The following is a 14555-nucleotide window of genomic DNA, read 5'->3' on the forward strand; positions in this document are numbered from 1 at the left end:
ACTACTTTTGGACAATAAAAAAATAAAAGATGGGAAATCAGCAAGGAGGCAAATTCTCACATATCTATGGGTTTTTATCCATAAGCTTCATCCACGTAATATAGATAAAAAAGTGACAGTTCTACATTGTGTTTATTTTTATAAAACTGGACCATAGTGACAAAAATATACATCACAAAGATTTGTTATTGTGGAAACTTTGAGACGGGAGAAAAAGGTTTATATGATTGAAAGGTTCAAAGTCAATAAAGCATGTGACTTTTGTGAATGGTTGGTCATTAAATCAGTTCAGTACTCTGATGATCAACAAAAGCAACACTCTCCTGTCTGAGAGGTGTAGCCATAATTTACATGATTTATTATTTGACTGAAACATCCTAAAACTTAGGATATTTAGCAGAATTTAGAAGTTATGTCCTTTTATTTGGTTTTCTGTGTGACATATTACAAAAAGTGATCATCACTAAATAAGCTGCACTTATCTCCATCAGCCAGCGGAAGAGTGGTTAAAGGAAATAAACAGCCAACACTTAAAACCCATGAAAAATGCAAACCTGTGAACAGAACCTACAGAACAGGTGGTTACCATGGTGATGCAACCATCGTAAAGAGAGCCAGCTTTAAGACATCGACAACTCTGGCTTAAAGATTAACATACATTAGCAGTAATCTAGCCTTGTTACACACCCCTCTCTGGAGGTGTTTTCCTTTGTGGGAATGCTGTACTTAAACATCTTTTTTACTAGTCTTTGCAGGATGTTTAGTTGTATTTTTGCTGTGACACGTCGTACATTTGATCATGAAAGGGACGTTTTATACCACCAAACATTTTTAATCCTAAGGGCCACCTGAAGTGTCATCTTCTCCTAAAACAAAATCCTAGGACTTTCCATTCATGAGACATTCTGTCCTCCTGTGAATCCCAGAAGACGCCGGGCATCGCTCCTACTTGGGTTGTCGTTTGGGTTTCTTGTCTTGATCTTTGTTTTTCTTCCTCGCTATAATTTCTGCCTCCCACTGTTTTCTGACTAAAGTGTACAGCCTCATGGTGGCCTGTGCATCTTGGACCTGCAGAACACAGGAAGAACTCCTTCAGCTGTTGCTACACTTCAGATATAACAGTGTCTAATAATCATTTATAGCAACTATGGAGTGAAGACTTACAGAGGAATGTTCACCCTGCTGGACCTTGACATTGAGGATTTCTTTGCAGAGGACTCTCAGCGCTGGTCGGCCACTCTAAAGATAGAAAATCATGTCATTATTATTTAAATCTCCTGATTTGAATGGGGACCATTGGTGCACTTCTGGGGGTCCATGTGCATTTGGGAGCCTCAATAAGTCAGAGCTTTTGAATTTTTACTAACTGTAATATACTTTTACCTTAACAATTTTCCTGAAGGGTTTATACTTCTGGGTGTCCCTGATGTTCTTTTTTGGATGATCAAGGAACAGAATCTGGAAAAGGTTTAAAAGTGTTTCAAATTCATTTTAACCTGTTAAGAGTCTACCAGTTAAAAGACACACACACACACACACACACACACACACACACACACACAGTGTAAATATGCTAAGTGTAGCCCCACAGCTGACTGGGCCCCACCAGATGGCGCTGTGAAGCTTTATGCTTAAAATAATCAGTGGTCTGTTTTAAAATAATATTGCATAAAAACTCACTGTGTCTGTAACAAAATCTTCTCACATCCTGTTTTATGAATACACTCTAAAGTGGGCTCTGAATGTGTCACAACTAAAACGGTACGGGCAGAACCAATTTTCTGTTCTCAGTCTGTCTGGACAAGATGTGCTATCGCTCTTCAACGCCTCATTAAGCTATCGTAAGTGTGCAAAAAATTTAAATATATTCTAATATTCTGATATTCTAATTAACATGTTGAGCCCTAGGCCTTTTTAAAAAAAATCTTTTGAAAATGACATGCCCACACTTTAATGAGTATACAGTGGGGCAAAAAAGTATTTAGTCAGCCACCGATTGTGCAAGTTCTCCCACTTAAAATGATGACAGAGGTCAGTAATTTTCATCATAGGTACACTTCAACTGTGAGAGACTGAATGTGAAAAAAAATCCATGAATTCACATGGCAGGATTTTTAAAGAATTTATTTGTAAATCAGGGTGGAAAATAAGTATTTGGTCAATAACAAAAATTCAACTCAGTACTTTGTAACATAACCTTTGTTGGCAATAACAGAGGTCAAACGATTACTATAGGTCTTTACCAGGTTTGCACACACAGTAGCTGGTATTTTGGCCCATTCCTCCATGCAGATCTTCTCGAGAGCAGTGATGTTTTGGGGCTGTCGCCGAGCAACACGGACTTTCAAATCCCTCCACAGATGTTCTATGGGGTTGAGGTCTGGAGACTGGCTAGGCCACTCCAGGACTTTCAAATGCTTCTTACGGAGCCACTCCTTTGTTGCCCGGGCGGTGTGTTTGGGATCATTGTCGTGTTGGAAGACCCAGCCATGTTTCATCTTCAAAGCTCTCACTGATGGAAGGAGGATTTGGCTCAGAATCTCACGATACATGGCCCCATTCATTCTGTCCTTAACACAGATCAGTCGTCCTGTCCCCTTAGCAGAAAAACAGCCCCAAAGCATGATGTTCCCACCCCCATGCTTCACAGTAGGTATGGTGTTCTTGGGATGCAACTCAGTATTATTCTTCCTCCAAACACGACGAGTTGAGTTTATACCAAAAAGTTCTACTTTGGTTTCATCTGACCACATGACATTCTCCCAATCCTCTGCTGTATCATCCATGTGCTCTCTGGCAAACTTCAGACGGGCCTGGACATGCACTGGCTTCAGCAGCGGAACACGTCTGGCACTGCAGGATTTGATTCCCTGCCGTTGTAGTGTGTTACTGATGGTGACCTTTGTCACTGTGGTCCCAGCTCTCTGCAGGTCATTCACCAGGTCCCCACGTGTGGTTCTGGGATTCTTGCTCACCGTTCTCATGATCATTTTGACCCCACGGGATGAGATCTTGCGTGGAGCCCCAGATCGAGGAAGATTATCAGTGGTCTTGTATGTCTTCCATTTTCTGATAATTGCTCCCACAGTTGATTTTTTCACACCAAGCTGCTTGCCTATTGTAGATTCACTCTTCCCAGTCTGGTGCAGGTCTACAATTCTTTTCCTGGTGTCCTTCGAAAGCTCTTTGGTAGGGCTGGGGGTAAACGATTATTTTTAAAACGATTATTCTGACGATTATTTTATCGAATAGTCGACTATTCTAATGACTATTTAGAAAATTTATCTAATGATTATTTTTCTATTGCACAATTAACAAAAACCAGAAAATCTCAAATAAATTCCTCAAAAAATTGATAAATTCTTACTGTAAGAGAATAAACACTACAGGCCTTCCATTTTGCATAACACTGCTTTTATTGTGTTGCGGTTGGTTATGTTCTGGTGACGTGTAGAACTTGGGAGTGCAGGCTGCTGCCTGAGAGGTGGTAGAAGATGGAGTGTCTCCATGCTGCTTTGTTTTGGTCACTTATGTGCGTGAGGCGAGTGGTCTTACGGGTTAAACCAAACTCAGGTGATATTTTACACTAAACCGAAAACCCATAACACTCTAAATGTAATAAAAGGGAGATCTGCACCACAAAAAAGATGAACTCTGAAACCAAAACGTAACAGCTTATCCCAACGCAAGAATTTGTTAGCGAAGATGCTAACAGTAGCTTTACCAACGTTAAGTTCAAGTTACCAAGTTTAAATAAACCAAAAACACCCAGCAGCAAACAGACCAGCACGGAGGAGAGACTGCTACCACCAAAACAGCTCTCCTCATGTCTGAAAGAAGCTCCTTAATGAAGGGAGAAGCGCTCCCGGTGATTTTCTACATCTGCGATAGACACGAAGCAGCGCATCTGACCCCGGAAGTTGTTGTCCGTTGCCGGGAGACGAAGGGGCAAAACAGGAAAATAATCTAGCAGTGGACGGACGTTGTTCCGGGTCTTCGGTATTTGGCGGAGATGTTAGTGAAGGCGGAGAAGAGGGCGAACTAGAGGAAAAACAGGCAGATTCCTCCTCTATTTACAAACTCCTGGGGATGCAACAAGTGGGCGCGGTGCGTCGACTTCCGGATCTGACGTCGACAAATTTTTAGAATCGAGCCGTCGACTTCGTCGAGGCTTCGCTACAGCCATACTCTTTGGTCTTGGCCATAGTGGAGTTTGGAGTCTGAATGTTTGAGGCTGTGGACAGGTGTCTTTTATACAGATAATGTGTTCAAACAGGTGCCATTAATACAGGTAACGAGTGGAGGACAGAAAAGCTTCTTAAAGAAGACGTTACAGGTCTGTGAGAGCCAGAGATTTTCCTTGTTTGAAGTGACCAAATACTTATTTTCCACCCTGATTTACAAATAAATTCTTTAAAAATCCTGCCATGTGAATTCATGGATTTTTTTTCACATTCAGTCTCTCACAGTTGAAGTGTACCTATGATGTAAATTACTGACCTCTGTCATCATTTTAAGTGGGAGAAGTTGCACAATCGGTGGCTGACTAAATACTTTTTTGCCCCACTGTATTTCTGTAACCACAAGGCCTGATTGATTGATTTTGGTCTCATTTTAATGTAAAATCTTGTGGGATTTGTTGAGATGTGTAATTATTAGTATATGTGATTAATGTAAATGGACATGGAACATTGGGGGGAAAAAAGAAAGAAGATTTTCTTTTTTTTCCTTTGCCACCTAAAAATATGGATTTCAGGCTGAATAACTCTATGGAAAAATGCAGCAGTAGCTTTAGACTTCTAGAAATCCATAATCCTACATATTGACAGTAGCTGTACAACATTTGAGTTTGAAGAACAACAACTTAACAGATGTTTTAAAGACACTTCAGCACATTCTCAAATGGAACATCTGCACCAAGTGTATTTGGAATGCAATACCGTTTCTTCCACGGACTTGTTACGGTTATCTAACCTTCTAGCCATCTTTGTTAACATTGTAAAGTCATTCAGTGACAAATAAAGCTTTTTGAACGTTTTTGATTTCCTGCATCGTGGTGTGTGGGCATCGGCTGAAGGTCTGTTACATGTGAGATTTTCTCAGGTTCCCATTGGACTCTTTTGGTGGTTCCACTCCCAAATGACACCTCCAAGCCAATAGAATCACTTGCTTGTGAGTTTTTTTTTCAGCTGGCTTTCATTAACCAATCACAGGAGTAGAATCGCTTTTGCTTTATAACTGTCATCGAGTATAACTTTTAATCACCATAACGCCCGCCTCCCAACACACACACGCACGCACACCACACACACACAAACACACACCTTGAGGTCATTGTGGATGGCATGTCCCACCACTATCCTCCCCTGCAGGATGTTTGCGACTTCCTTCTGCACAGTCTGCACATCCTCACCTACAGTGAGGCGAACAGTAAACACACTCATAATGAACAACAAATGAGTCGTTTTTACATAGTTAGTCCCTCTATGATGATAATGCAACTAGAAACACAAAGTCAAGCCACACCTGCAAATGTTGACCCATCACTTTCAAAGGCATTGTAGGACTGTCAGTTACAGCTTCATTGTTTTTTCAGTTTTTAAACTCTGAATAACTTTTGTTCTTGAAATACTACTTGAACTTTTTATTCGTAACATTTGAACTTTAATAATAATGTAAAAACCTCTCAAAAGAATTTTGACATTTTAGGCAACAGCAGCAAAATAAAAAAACCTACTTAATCCTAGGAGGCAGGGGCGCCGTAAAGCGGTGAAAGATTAGGAAGATTCTAAGGGCCCACAGCTGTCAGGGGCCAAAAAAGTTTCAAAGTCGAATAAAAATAAAATTAAGTTTAAAAATCACAAGTACTTTACTTTGCAGTATTTTTTCTCATTTAAGACATTAAACAATCTTTTAGTCTTTATGAAATTTATATTTATTCAGAGGTTCCTACTTTATTTTGACTAATTGATTTGAACACCCCCCCAACGGCATTAAATGGTACAGTCCACCTGGCCGAGGGGCACGCGGCGTAGCAGGCGAGGCTAGCAGTCAGACAGCCGAGTGCGTCAAGGCTGCAGTAAAAATATGTCTGCAAAAACAAAGTCTGGGTCACAGAAAAGGAAAGAAAAGGAGAAAGGACAGAAAGGAGAGGGCGTCAGTATGTCACACAGTTTTTCTCAAAGAAAGGTGGGTTTAGTTAGTGAGTGGTTAAATTCAACCTGTTTGCTAGCTCTGATATCCACAGTGAGAGGAACTATGTTTCATCTAATTATGGTAAATGGGTTGTTGTCCTTGTCCCTACCAGAATCAGCAGCTGATGATATGTCAGCAGGTGTCCCCTCACAACCCAATGAACCTCAAGAAGGTGAGCAATGTAGCATGCTAGCTAGCAGCCTCATTTAAGGGGGTCTGTGGGAATCACTTACAGCTCTCTTCTCTATCAGTACTATTACAAAGGAATAGAAAAAGTCTATTTTTGAAGATAAACACATTGTTTTTCCACATAATGATAATTATAAATATAAATCAGTAAAAATATATAGATTGTTTTGGATGCTGGGCAGGTTGAAGCATTGTTATTTAGTCTGTTAATGTAACATAAATTACTGTGAGATTATTACTGTGAAGCACCTTTTTGAAGGCACCATACAAGAAAAAAACCTCTTCTACTAAATACCTTGAAATGAAATGTTTTGAATCTGACTGAATTATGGGAGGTTTTACAAGATGTAATTTGTTTATGTAGCTTTTAGAACACAAACCAAAAATCAGTAATTTCCAAATAATTCATCAGAGAGCAAAACTGAAACAAAAGCTATTAATAATTGTAAGAAATAAACTTAATATAACATTGAACACAATAAAATATGAAATCTAGTATTGATGATGGAGAACTACAGCTAATATCCTGCAGGAGTCTGTGCTGCATTTTCCCTGTTGTGCATTAATTTTAATGACTGGGTTCAAAAACAAAGAAATCACCTTGTGAGCAGTGAATCCTTAATTTTTGTCAGTCATACAGAAATACTTGATTTCAAGAGGAAAGACAGTTGAAAATGAAGTTATGAAAAGCTTTAAAACATGGAAATTTAATTAGATATCCAAATTTGAATTTTATCATCAAATAAAATTTTAGAATAAATAAACACATTTTAAGGGAGTAATAGGGAAAAGGAGATTAACAGCTTTCAGCATGTGCTTTTCCTGCTTTTTCCAGCAGTGATATTGCTGATTCTGTTGAAGGAAATTCACTGTTTAATGAGAGACAGCTGGTGAAAATGATATGTAAATAAGTAAGAATGCATGTAGACCTACATAATTAAGCAAAACTGAAACACTAATATAAAGAATATATATTGTATTTTTTTCTCCCTTCGAATCTGGGAGGGTGGAACCCCAGCTCCAGCTATGGACGAGCCCCCAGGGGGCCCAACTTGATATTTTTTCATGGGGCCCAAAATCTCTGGCAGCCCCCCTGCTAGGAGGACTTAAAAAGGTTTTTTCTACTCACCGTCCTTGATGTCCTCTGGTCGGATACCACTCACAGCAGTTCTGTAGTCTGTCACTTTCTCTGTTGGTTTCACAAATTTGTCATAGATGCATTTCCCAAACTTGTTCACGATGGAAACTCGAGCCAGGATGCTGTCCTCACCATCAGGACCGACTCCCACCATCTCACAGTCAATGGCCACTATTTTGGTGAGGCTAACAGCAGAGGACAAACAAAGCAAAAAGAATAGAAGCTGAATAACAACATCCTAAAAGAGGGCAGGAGTCTCTTTGATCTTTAATAACGACTTCTGCATTTTTCACCTAACACCAAGAAATTCTTCTACCCCAACATTAACCTAAAAATGAATTGACAAACATTAGGAGGCATCCAGATGAGACCAGCCACAACATTATGACTATTTGCTTTATGCTTAGAAAGCTCCTAATCTGTTAAGACGTCTTGTGTCCTGGGTTGTCCGTCACCGGGATGTAAGCAACACATTGTCTTATCTCAGTAGAAAATGAGGTGGGGGCTCTGGGGAGTAGACGAGCTCAGGTAGCATCAGGTTGTATCTGGTAACACTGGAGGCTGGAGGAACAGTTCAGACTCTGTCCTGGTCTATGAGCACCTTCTAGACCAAGGGTGTCAAACTAAAATTCACACTAGACCGAAATGAAAAACTGGGACGAAGTCATGGGCCAAACTCAGTTATTGAAAAGTGACAGCAAATGTGCACATCTTCCCTTATCTGCAGTTATGTGTTGTTGAACCTTCCATTCATCCATTTTCTTCTGCCTATCTGGACTCAGGTCACAGGGGCAGTAGCCCAAGTCAAGAGGCTCAGACTTCCCTCTCCCCAGCCACTTGGGCCAGCTCTTCCGGTGGAATCCCAAGGCGTTCCCTGACCAGCCAAGAGACATAGTCTAGATCACCTCCCAGTTGGGACGTGCCCGGAAAACCTCACCAGGGAGGCATTCAGAAGGCATCCTGACCAGATGCTTGAGCCACCTCAACTGGCTCCACTCGATGTGGAGAAGCAGCGGATCTACTCCGAGCCCCTCCCAGATGACCGAGCTTCTCACCCTATCTCTAAGGGAGAGCCCAGACACCCTGCGGAGAAAACTCATTTCAGCCACTTGAATTCGTGATCTCGTTCTTTCTGTCACTACCCAAAGCTCATGACCACAGCTGAGGGTAGGAACATAGATCAACTGATAAATCGAGTTTCACCTTCTGGCTCAGCTCTCTCACCACGACAGATCGATAAAATGCCCGCATCACGGCAGACGCAGCACCAATCCCCCTATCGATCTCATGCTCCATCTTTCCCTCACTCGTGAACAAGACCCTGAGATACTTAAACTCCTCCACTTGGGGCAGGACCTCATCCCTGACCCGGAAAAGGGATTCTACCCTTTTCTGACTCAAGACCATGGTCTCAGATCTAGCTGTTGAACCTTTTCATTTGGAAACAACCTTATTTTTGCATAAATACTGAATCTGGTATGACCAAATTACACACGGGCAAGTAAATTTTAAATAAAATGCATCAGTAGGTACCTATGTCCAGTGTTGGGAACGTTACTTTAAAAAGGTAATTAGTTATAGTTACTGTTTACTTTGTCAAAAAAATAACTCAGTTACTTACCGAATTACAAGATTATAAAAGTAACTAATTACCAAAAAAAAAAATTTTTGTTGCATTTTTTCATTAAAGAATGCAAGATAAATGGGTTCCCCTCTTAATTAAACTTACTTAGTTTACTATAAATTACTACAATACTAAACTATAACTGACTAATGACTGGAACATAATAAATTATATGTCCAAATGTTTGTTATAAAACTGGATCATTTAAATAAATGGGCTCTTAACAGGAGGAACTACAAACAGGAATATTACACCAATCTAGAATATTAAAATGTCACTGTGTGATATTTAACCAGACCCCAATCAGCTAAAGTTTATAATTGCAAACAGAAACACCTGTAAAGGTTACTGAGCCTTTAAATGGTCTCTCAGTCTAGTCAAATTACTGTAATAAATGTAATTTTGCAAAATATTCTCATTTTTCCAGCTTGACATGATTGTGTGTTTTTAGCAGCATTTCTGTTGCTGGTAATCTAGTAATGGTTAAATAAATAAATAAATCCTTTAAAATGGCACTAGAAGTGGCACAAATCTGATGGAGGACTTAAATTTACTAATTTGGATCAGACCCAAACACAGAAGCTGGGTGGTAAAGACACACAGGTAGTTCTAATAACACCTGAGCACCATGACGTCTGAGACTGATGCATCAGTGTTACAGCAGGGCTAAAGAAATGAGCAGAAACAAGTTACAGTTGGGTGATCTAGGAAGGTAGAAGATCGTGATGTCCGAGCGGTGAACAGGTGAGCGGACCTTCGGGACGTCCCGCTGTCACGGCAAGAAGGGCACGGCTGCAGATTCACGCCTGCAGCAGCGAATCTGCGGATCTGCAGCCGTAGACTATTCATCACGTCTTCCTCGTTCTTCACGGGTCGTGATGCACTTGGATTAAAACATCCGCCTCTTCAGCTCCCGAGCAGCTGACAGCTTCAACACACCACGCTGCTGAATTACTAACGCTCGCATTTTCTTATCAGTAACGTAAACGGCGTTATGATAAAAGAAGACGATAATTAGATTACTCGTTATTAAAAAAAACTATTTTTTTAGTAATGCCGTTATTTTAAACATTGTTATTCCCATCACTGCTCGACTAGATTTTTTTATTTTACTTCTTTTTTTATTTCTTAAAATGTGTATACATAGAGCAGTTGCCTTGCAGCAAGAAGGTCCTGGGTTTAGTATTTATTTTGATACTCAGCACAGTCTATTCTAGTACTTGTGGTTCTAGTCATAAATCCAAAATTTAAGGAATGAATTTGGAATGGGTGTCCACCAATGACTACACTTTAGCTTTTAGCGCCAAACTTGAAAAAATTTCCTTTTAAACTTTAAATGTTTCACACAACGTGTGGTCAGTCATATCCTGGAAATAAAGTCCTGTCCAGCGTTCACACTAGAGGAAGCTTGTTTTTACAGCTACTCACCCCTCAAAACACTTCTCCTTCACCAGCATGCTCTCTGTGTCTTTGCTCTGGTGTTTGCCCTGTTTCCTCCTCAGGATCTCTGCAGCTTCTGCTCCCAACGTCTCCTCAGCATCATCAGGATCTACATCATCGAACCAAAGATCGTCCCTGCAACAAAACACAATAAAGAGTTAGGAATACAAAACTACTCTGGTCCACAATGTCTTCTAAAATCAGTACGGTGTACACACTCTGTAGGCTTCCTCTCCTCTACCACTGGTTTATTCCTCTTGGCTTTCTGCTCGCTGTTGGACTTTCCTTTGTCCCGTTTCCTTTTAGGAGCAGCTGGCTGCGGAGTGTTGGAGGCAGCTGGAACATCAGAGTTCACCTCTGATTCCTTTTGAATGGCAAATTTAGGAGCAACTGTGTGCTTGACTTTAGTCTCATTGTCTTTTTCACTGGGAGTCTTGGGAATATTTTTTAAAGTTTTCTTTGGAAAGACATTCTGTTTGGGTGACACAGGGAGCTTCTTCTCTGGCTTACTGGCATTTAGCATCTGTGGAAGGTTTCAGAAAAATCAGATTAACTTTGTAAATACACACCAGCATCACACTGATGCACAGACAAACCTCTTGGAGAGCTTTCCAGTTAGAGGAGAACTGCTGAGCCTCCTCTGGAGGTGTAGGCAGGTGAGGTTGGTGCTTCTGAGGAGCTGAAATCTTCTGAAATTTGTTTTTCGAGTTGTGTTTTATCCAAAACTCCTTCCTCTTAACTTTAGCTGTGGATTTAGGGTCAGAATGTGCTTTCTTCTTCTTCGCCTTAGACATTATGGAAAGTGTTTTTTAACAAGAAGTTGTTAAACTAAACGTTGTCAGCCATGCTGACATTTCAAAAACAATAGACAATGGCTGTTACCGCTGTCACTTAAAGTAATGTCTCCTTACCAAAAATCTGCATCAAAAATAAAACACTAACGTAAACAAGCAGCTCATTTTTTACAGAACAGCAGATAAACGTGGTTCTGCGTTCAGTTCGCAAATTCCGAAGCCATGCTGCGTTCGTTTTCCCGGCTGAGCAACAGCCAAATGGGTCCGATATGAACAAGACATCCCAGTATGAAACGTTCTACATAGTTTGAAAGCACTCTAATATTCAAATGTTTATTTTCTGTAAATATGTACTAAATCATATAAATTAGTAAATCTTCAAACAATTTAATTTGATGTCATATTTTTGTCTAGTGTATCAAAAGCGGAACTGCTTACCCGGGAAATTTTTCCGACCGAACTAACGCTGGTGCAAACTCGCAGCTGTTCTTAGGTTTTGTTGGAAATGTTTCCTGTTAGTATTATTTTAGAAATCCAGCTTTATTTACTCGTTATTTAGAAACGTAGGGGCACAAATGTTGTGAAAATTCGGAAATTTTATGAACTGAGGTAAGATGACAGAAGTATTTAAGGATGTTTTAGACTCTGGTTTGTGTTGCTTGCTTATTTCCTCTGCTTCCTGTTTGGTTTCAGATCATGGTTGAAAACTCTCCGTCTCCTGTCCCCGAGAGAGCTATTTATGGGTTTGTTCTCTTCCTTGGCTCACAGTTTGGTTTCTGTAAGTCAAAAATAATTATTTTATTCTGTTTTGCACACACACACACACTAGAACGCATCTTTTAGGTGACAGGTCAAGACTGTTCTTCCTGTATAAAATCAGAAGTAAATGATCTTTATGTTTACCTGTAAATGTGTCTGTAGTGTTTTGTTTTATTTTTTATATTCATCCTAGCTAATACACAATCTTACGTTTGTCTTGTGTTTTTAAAAGCTGACACAAGTAAAGATGGAAGACAAAACACAGCGGTGATCTCAACACTTTAAAGGATACACCTTTGTTAATTTTTTTTCACAACTCCCATGTGTGGTGTCAGGGTTAGCGTCCAAGCAGCAATGCCCCTAAAACAAAAACAGTTCTATTTGTTTGGACATCTCTGCTTTTGTGGCAGCTCTTTTCTACCTTTATGGCAGCCATCATATGACTGATTGACCATGTTTAAGTTTAATTATTTAGTGTCCGTGTTCAATTTAAACAAATGTTCGACTGTTTAAAGAAATGTTATTTGATTAAACTCCTAATCACACATTTGAATGTGAGGTTAGATTATTTCTATTAGAAGAAAGGCTATTTATTATGATAATTTAGCTTCTCGTATGTTTTATTCCTCAATGCACATCATGACCTGCTGACATAAATCAGTGCCTGCAGTCTCTTTAAAGTCAAATGCTAGCTATAGTTTCCCAACTCACTGAGTAATTGTGATTTAAGGGACTGAAGATAAATAATAACTATATTTCTCCTCCCTCTCCACAGTTCTGTACTGCTTGTGGGCATTTATACCAGAGGAGTGGCTGCATTCAATTGGACTCACATACTGGCCTCAAAAGTCTGCATCACCTTTAAAATCCAGATCAGATTTCCCACCGACATTTGGCATTTGGGATTTCTAACAAAAACTCCCTGTTCTGCACAGATACTGGGCTCTTGCAATGCCAATCTACCTGCTGGTTGCAATATCGGTGTCATTTTTGGTGTTGTTTGGGATAAACATGACCAACACTGCTCCACTGGACTCTGTGGACAACATCACAGGTGAGGTCTGATAGCATCCCAGCTGTTATCTATGAAAGGAATAAGTGTCAAATAGCAGTTTAAAAACTAAATATTTAGTGTACATTTTGTCTTGTTTTTGTGTTACAGATGTATTCGCACAAGGCCAGAGGGCCGACAGCGACTGCAAAGGCGGAGTTCCTCGACTTAAAGATGTGTCCGTTAGTGAGGTCAACAGAATGTTTTATTTGTCCCCTGAAACATAATTGATAAACTGAGTTGTTGGCAGAGTAAAACTATCTGTGTTTTACCTGGTTTGTGTTTTAAAAAACTGTTAAATGTGTAATATATGATTTGTTCTTCAAAAATAGCCTCACAACTATTTTACAATACCCGTCTAACCTTTTGATTATTTTCAGTTTCATGAAACAATCACAGATGTTATATTTATCATTTAGTAAATATAAATGTAGAAAAAAGATCATTTTAAAGCTCAGTTTACCTGCTGGGATGACTTGATGGGGAAACAAGAGTCAAAAGAGCAACAGTAAATAACTTTGTGTTATTATGACTGGTTGTTACACTGATGATCTAAAGCATAACTGAAACTGTATAAAATATCTTCGTTTGTGAGAAACGGTGAAGTTTAAATTGTAAAAAATGAAGTAAAGTTTCCTGACAGAGAAACAAGGCATGTAAATCTCTTCTGAGCTTTATTGTAAGGTGTAATTTAGACAGGTGAAACGTGATAAATTACAAACGGTGCAAGTTTTCAATAATTCATCTTAAAAGATAAAACTACTATATGAGACACTCATTACATGCAAAGCCAGATATTTTAAGCCTTTATCTGTTATAATTGTAATGGTTATGGCTTGCAGCGTATGAAAAATCTCAGACAATTAGAATATTACATCATATCAATAAAACAAGGATTTTAAATAGAGAAATGTCAGACCTTTGAAAAAGTATAATCATACCTGTGTACTCAGTATTTGGTTTGAGCCCCTTTATTGTTTATTGAATTAAATGAACTTTTGCACGATTTTCAAACTTTTCAAATTTCACCTGTATGTGTAAATGAAATTTTCTTGCGTTTAAGCCACTTTTTTTAGTGAGTAACTGCAGAGATGGGTTACTGAGTGTGGGACTTGAGAGGCTCTTAAAGCTGCTAAAAATAACTATTGGGCATGACTGTGTAGTGATGATATGTTCAGTGTTTCTAAGCATGACTCATTTGGCCAGTGAAAAGAAAGAACATTGTTATTTTGTACTTATTTTAGTTAAATAAAATTTAAATATAGCATTTTAGATTTGTTTATTCTTGAATTTGGGGTTTAGAGCTATTGGAGTTTTCTCACACCATCTTAAACTCAGTAAAAAACAGATGATGATTAAAATCAT

The 14555-nt window shown here is 39.3% G+C and overlaps 2 protein-coding genes across 2 annotated transcripts; one reads left to right on the forward strand and one right to left on the reverse strand.

Moving 5' to 3' along the window:
* Positions 1–404: 404 nt before the first annotated feature.
* Positions 405–11621, reverse strand: rexo4 (REX4 homolog, 3'-5' exonuclease). The gene is made up of 8 exons (XM_015963318.3): positions 11183–11621; positions 10805–11109; positions 10575–10721; positions 7514–7707; positions 5325–5413; positions 1384–1458; positions 1165–1239; positions 405–1068 (listed from the first exon to the last, which is right to left on the reverse strand). Exons 1-8 carry the CDS (start codon positions 11378–11380, stop codon positions 946–948), a joined length of 1206 nt encoding a protein of 401 aa, XP_015818804.3. The 5' UTR covers positions 11381–11621; the 3' UTR covers positions 405–945.
* A 199-nt stretch (positions 11622–11820) lies between these two features.
* pigp (phosphatidylinositol glycan anchor biosynthesis, class P) lies at positions 11821–13845 on the forward strand. Its single transcript, XM_015963317.3, has 5 exons — positions 11821–11989; positions 12074–12158; positions 12915–12987; positions 13075–13193; positions 13302–13845. The coding sequence occupies exons 2-5, from the start codon at positions 12077–12079 to the stop codon at positions 13415–13417; spliced, it is 390 nt and encodes a 129-aa protein (XP_015818803.1). The 5' UTR covers positions 11821–11989; positions 12074–12076; the 3' UTR covers positions 13418–13845.
* Positions 13846–14555: the final 710 nt, after the last annotated feature.

The sequence above is a fragment of the Nothobranchius furzeri genome, chromosome 16, assembly GCF_043380555.1.
Source record: "Nothobranchius furzeri strain GRZ-AD chromosome 16, NfurGRZ-RIMD1, whole genome shotgun sequence".
Lineage (NCBI taxonomy): Eukaryota > Metazoa > Chordata > Actinopteri > Cyprinodontiformes > Nothobranchiidae > Nothobranchius > Nothobranchius furzeri.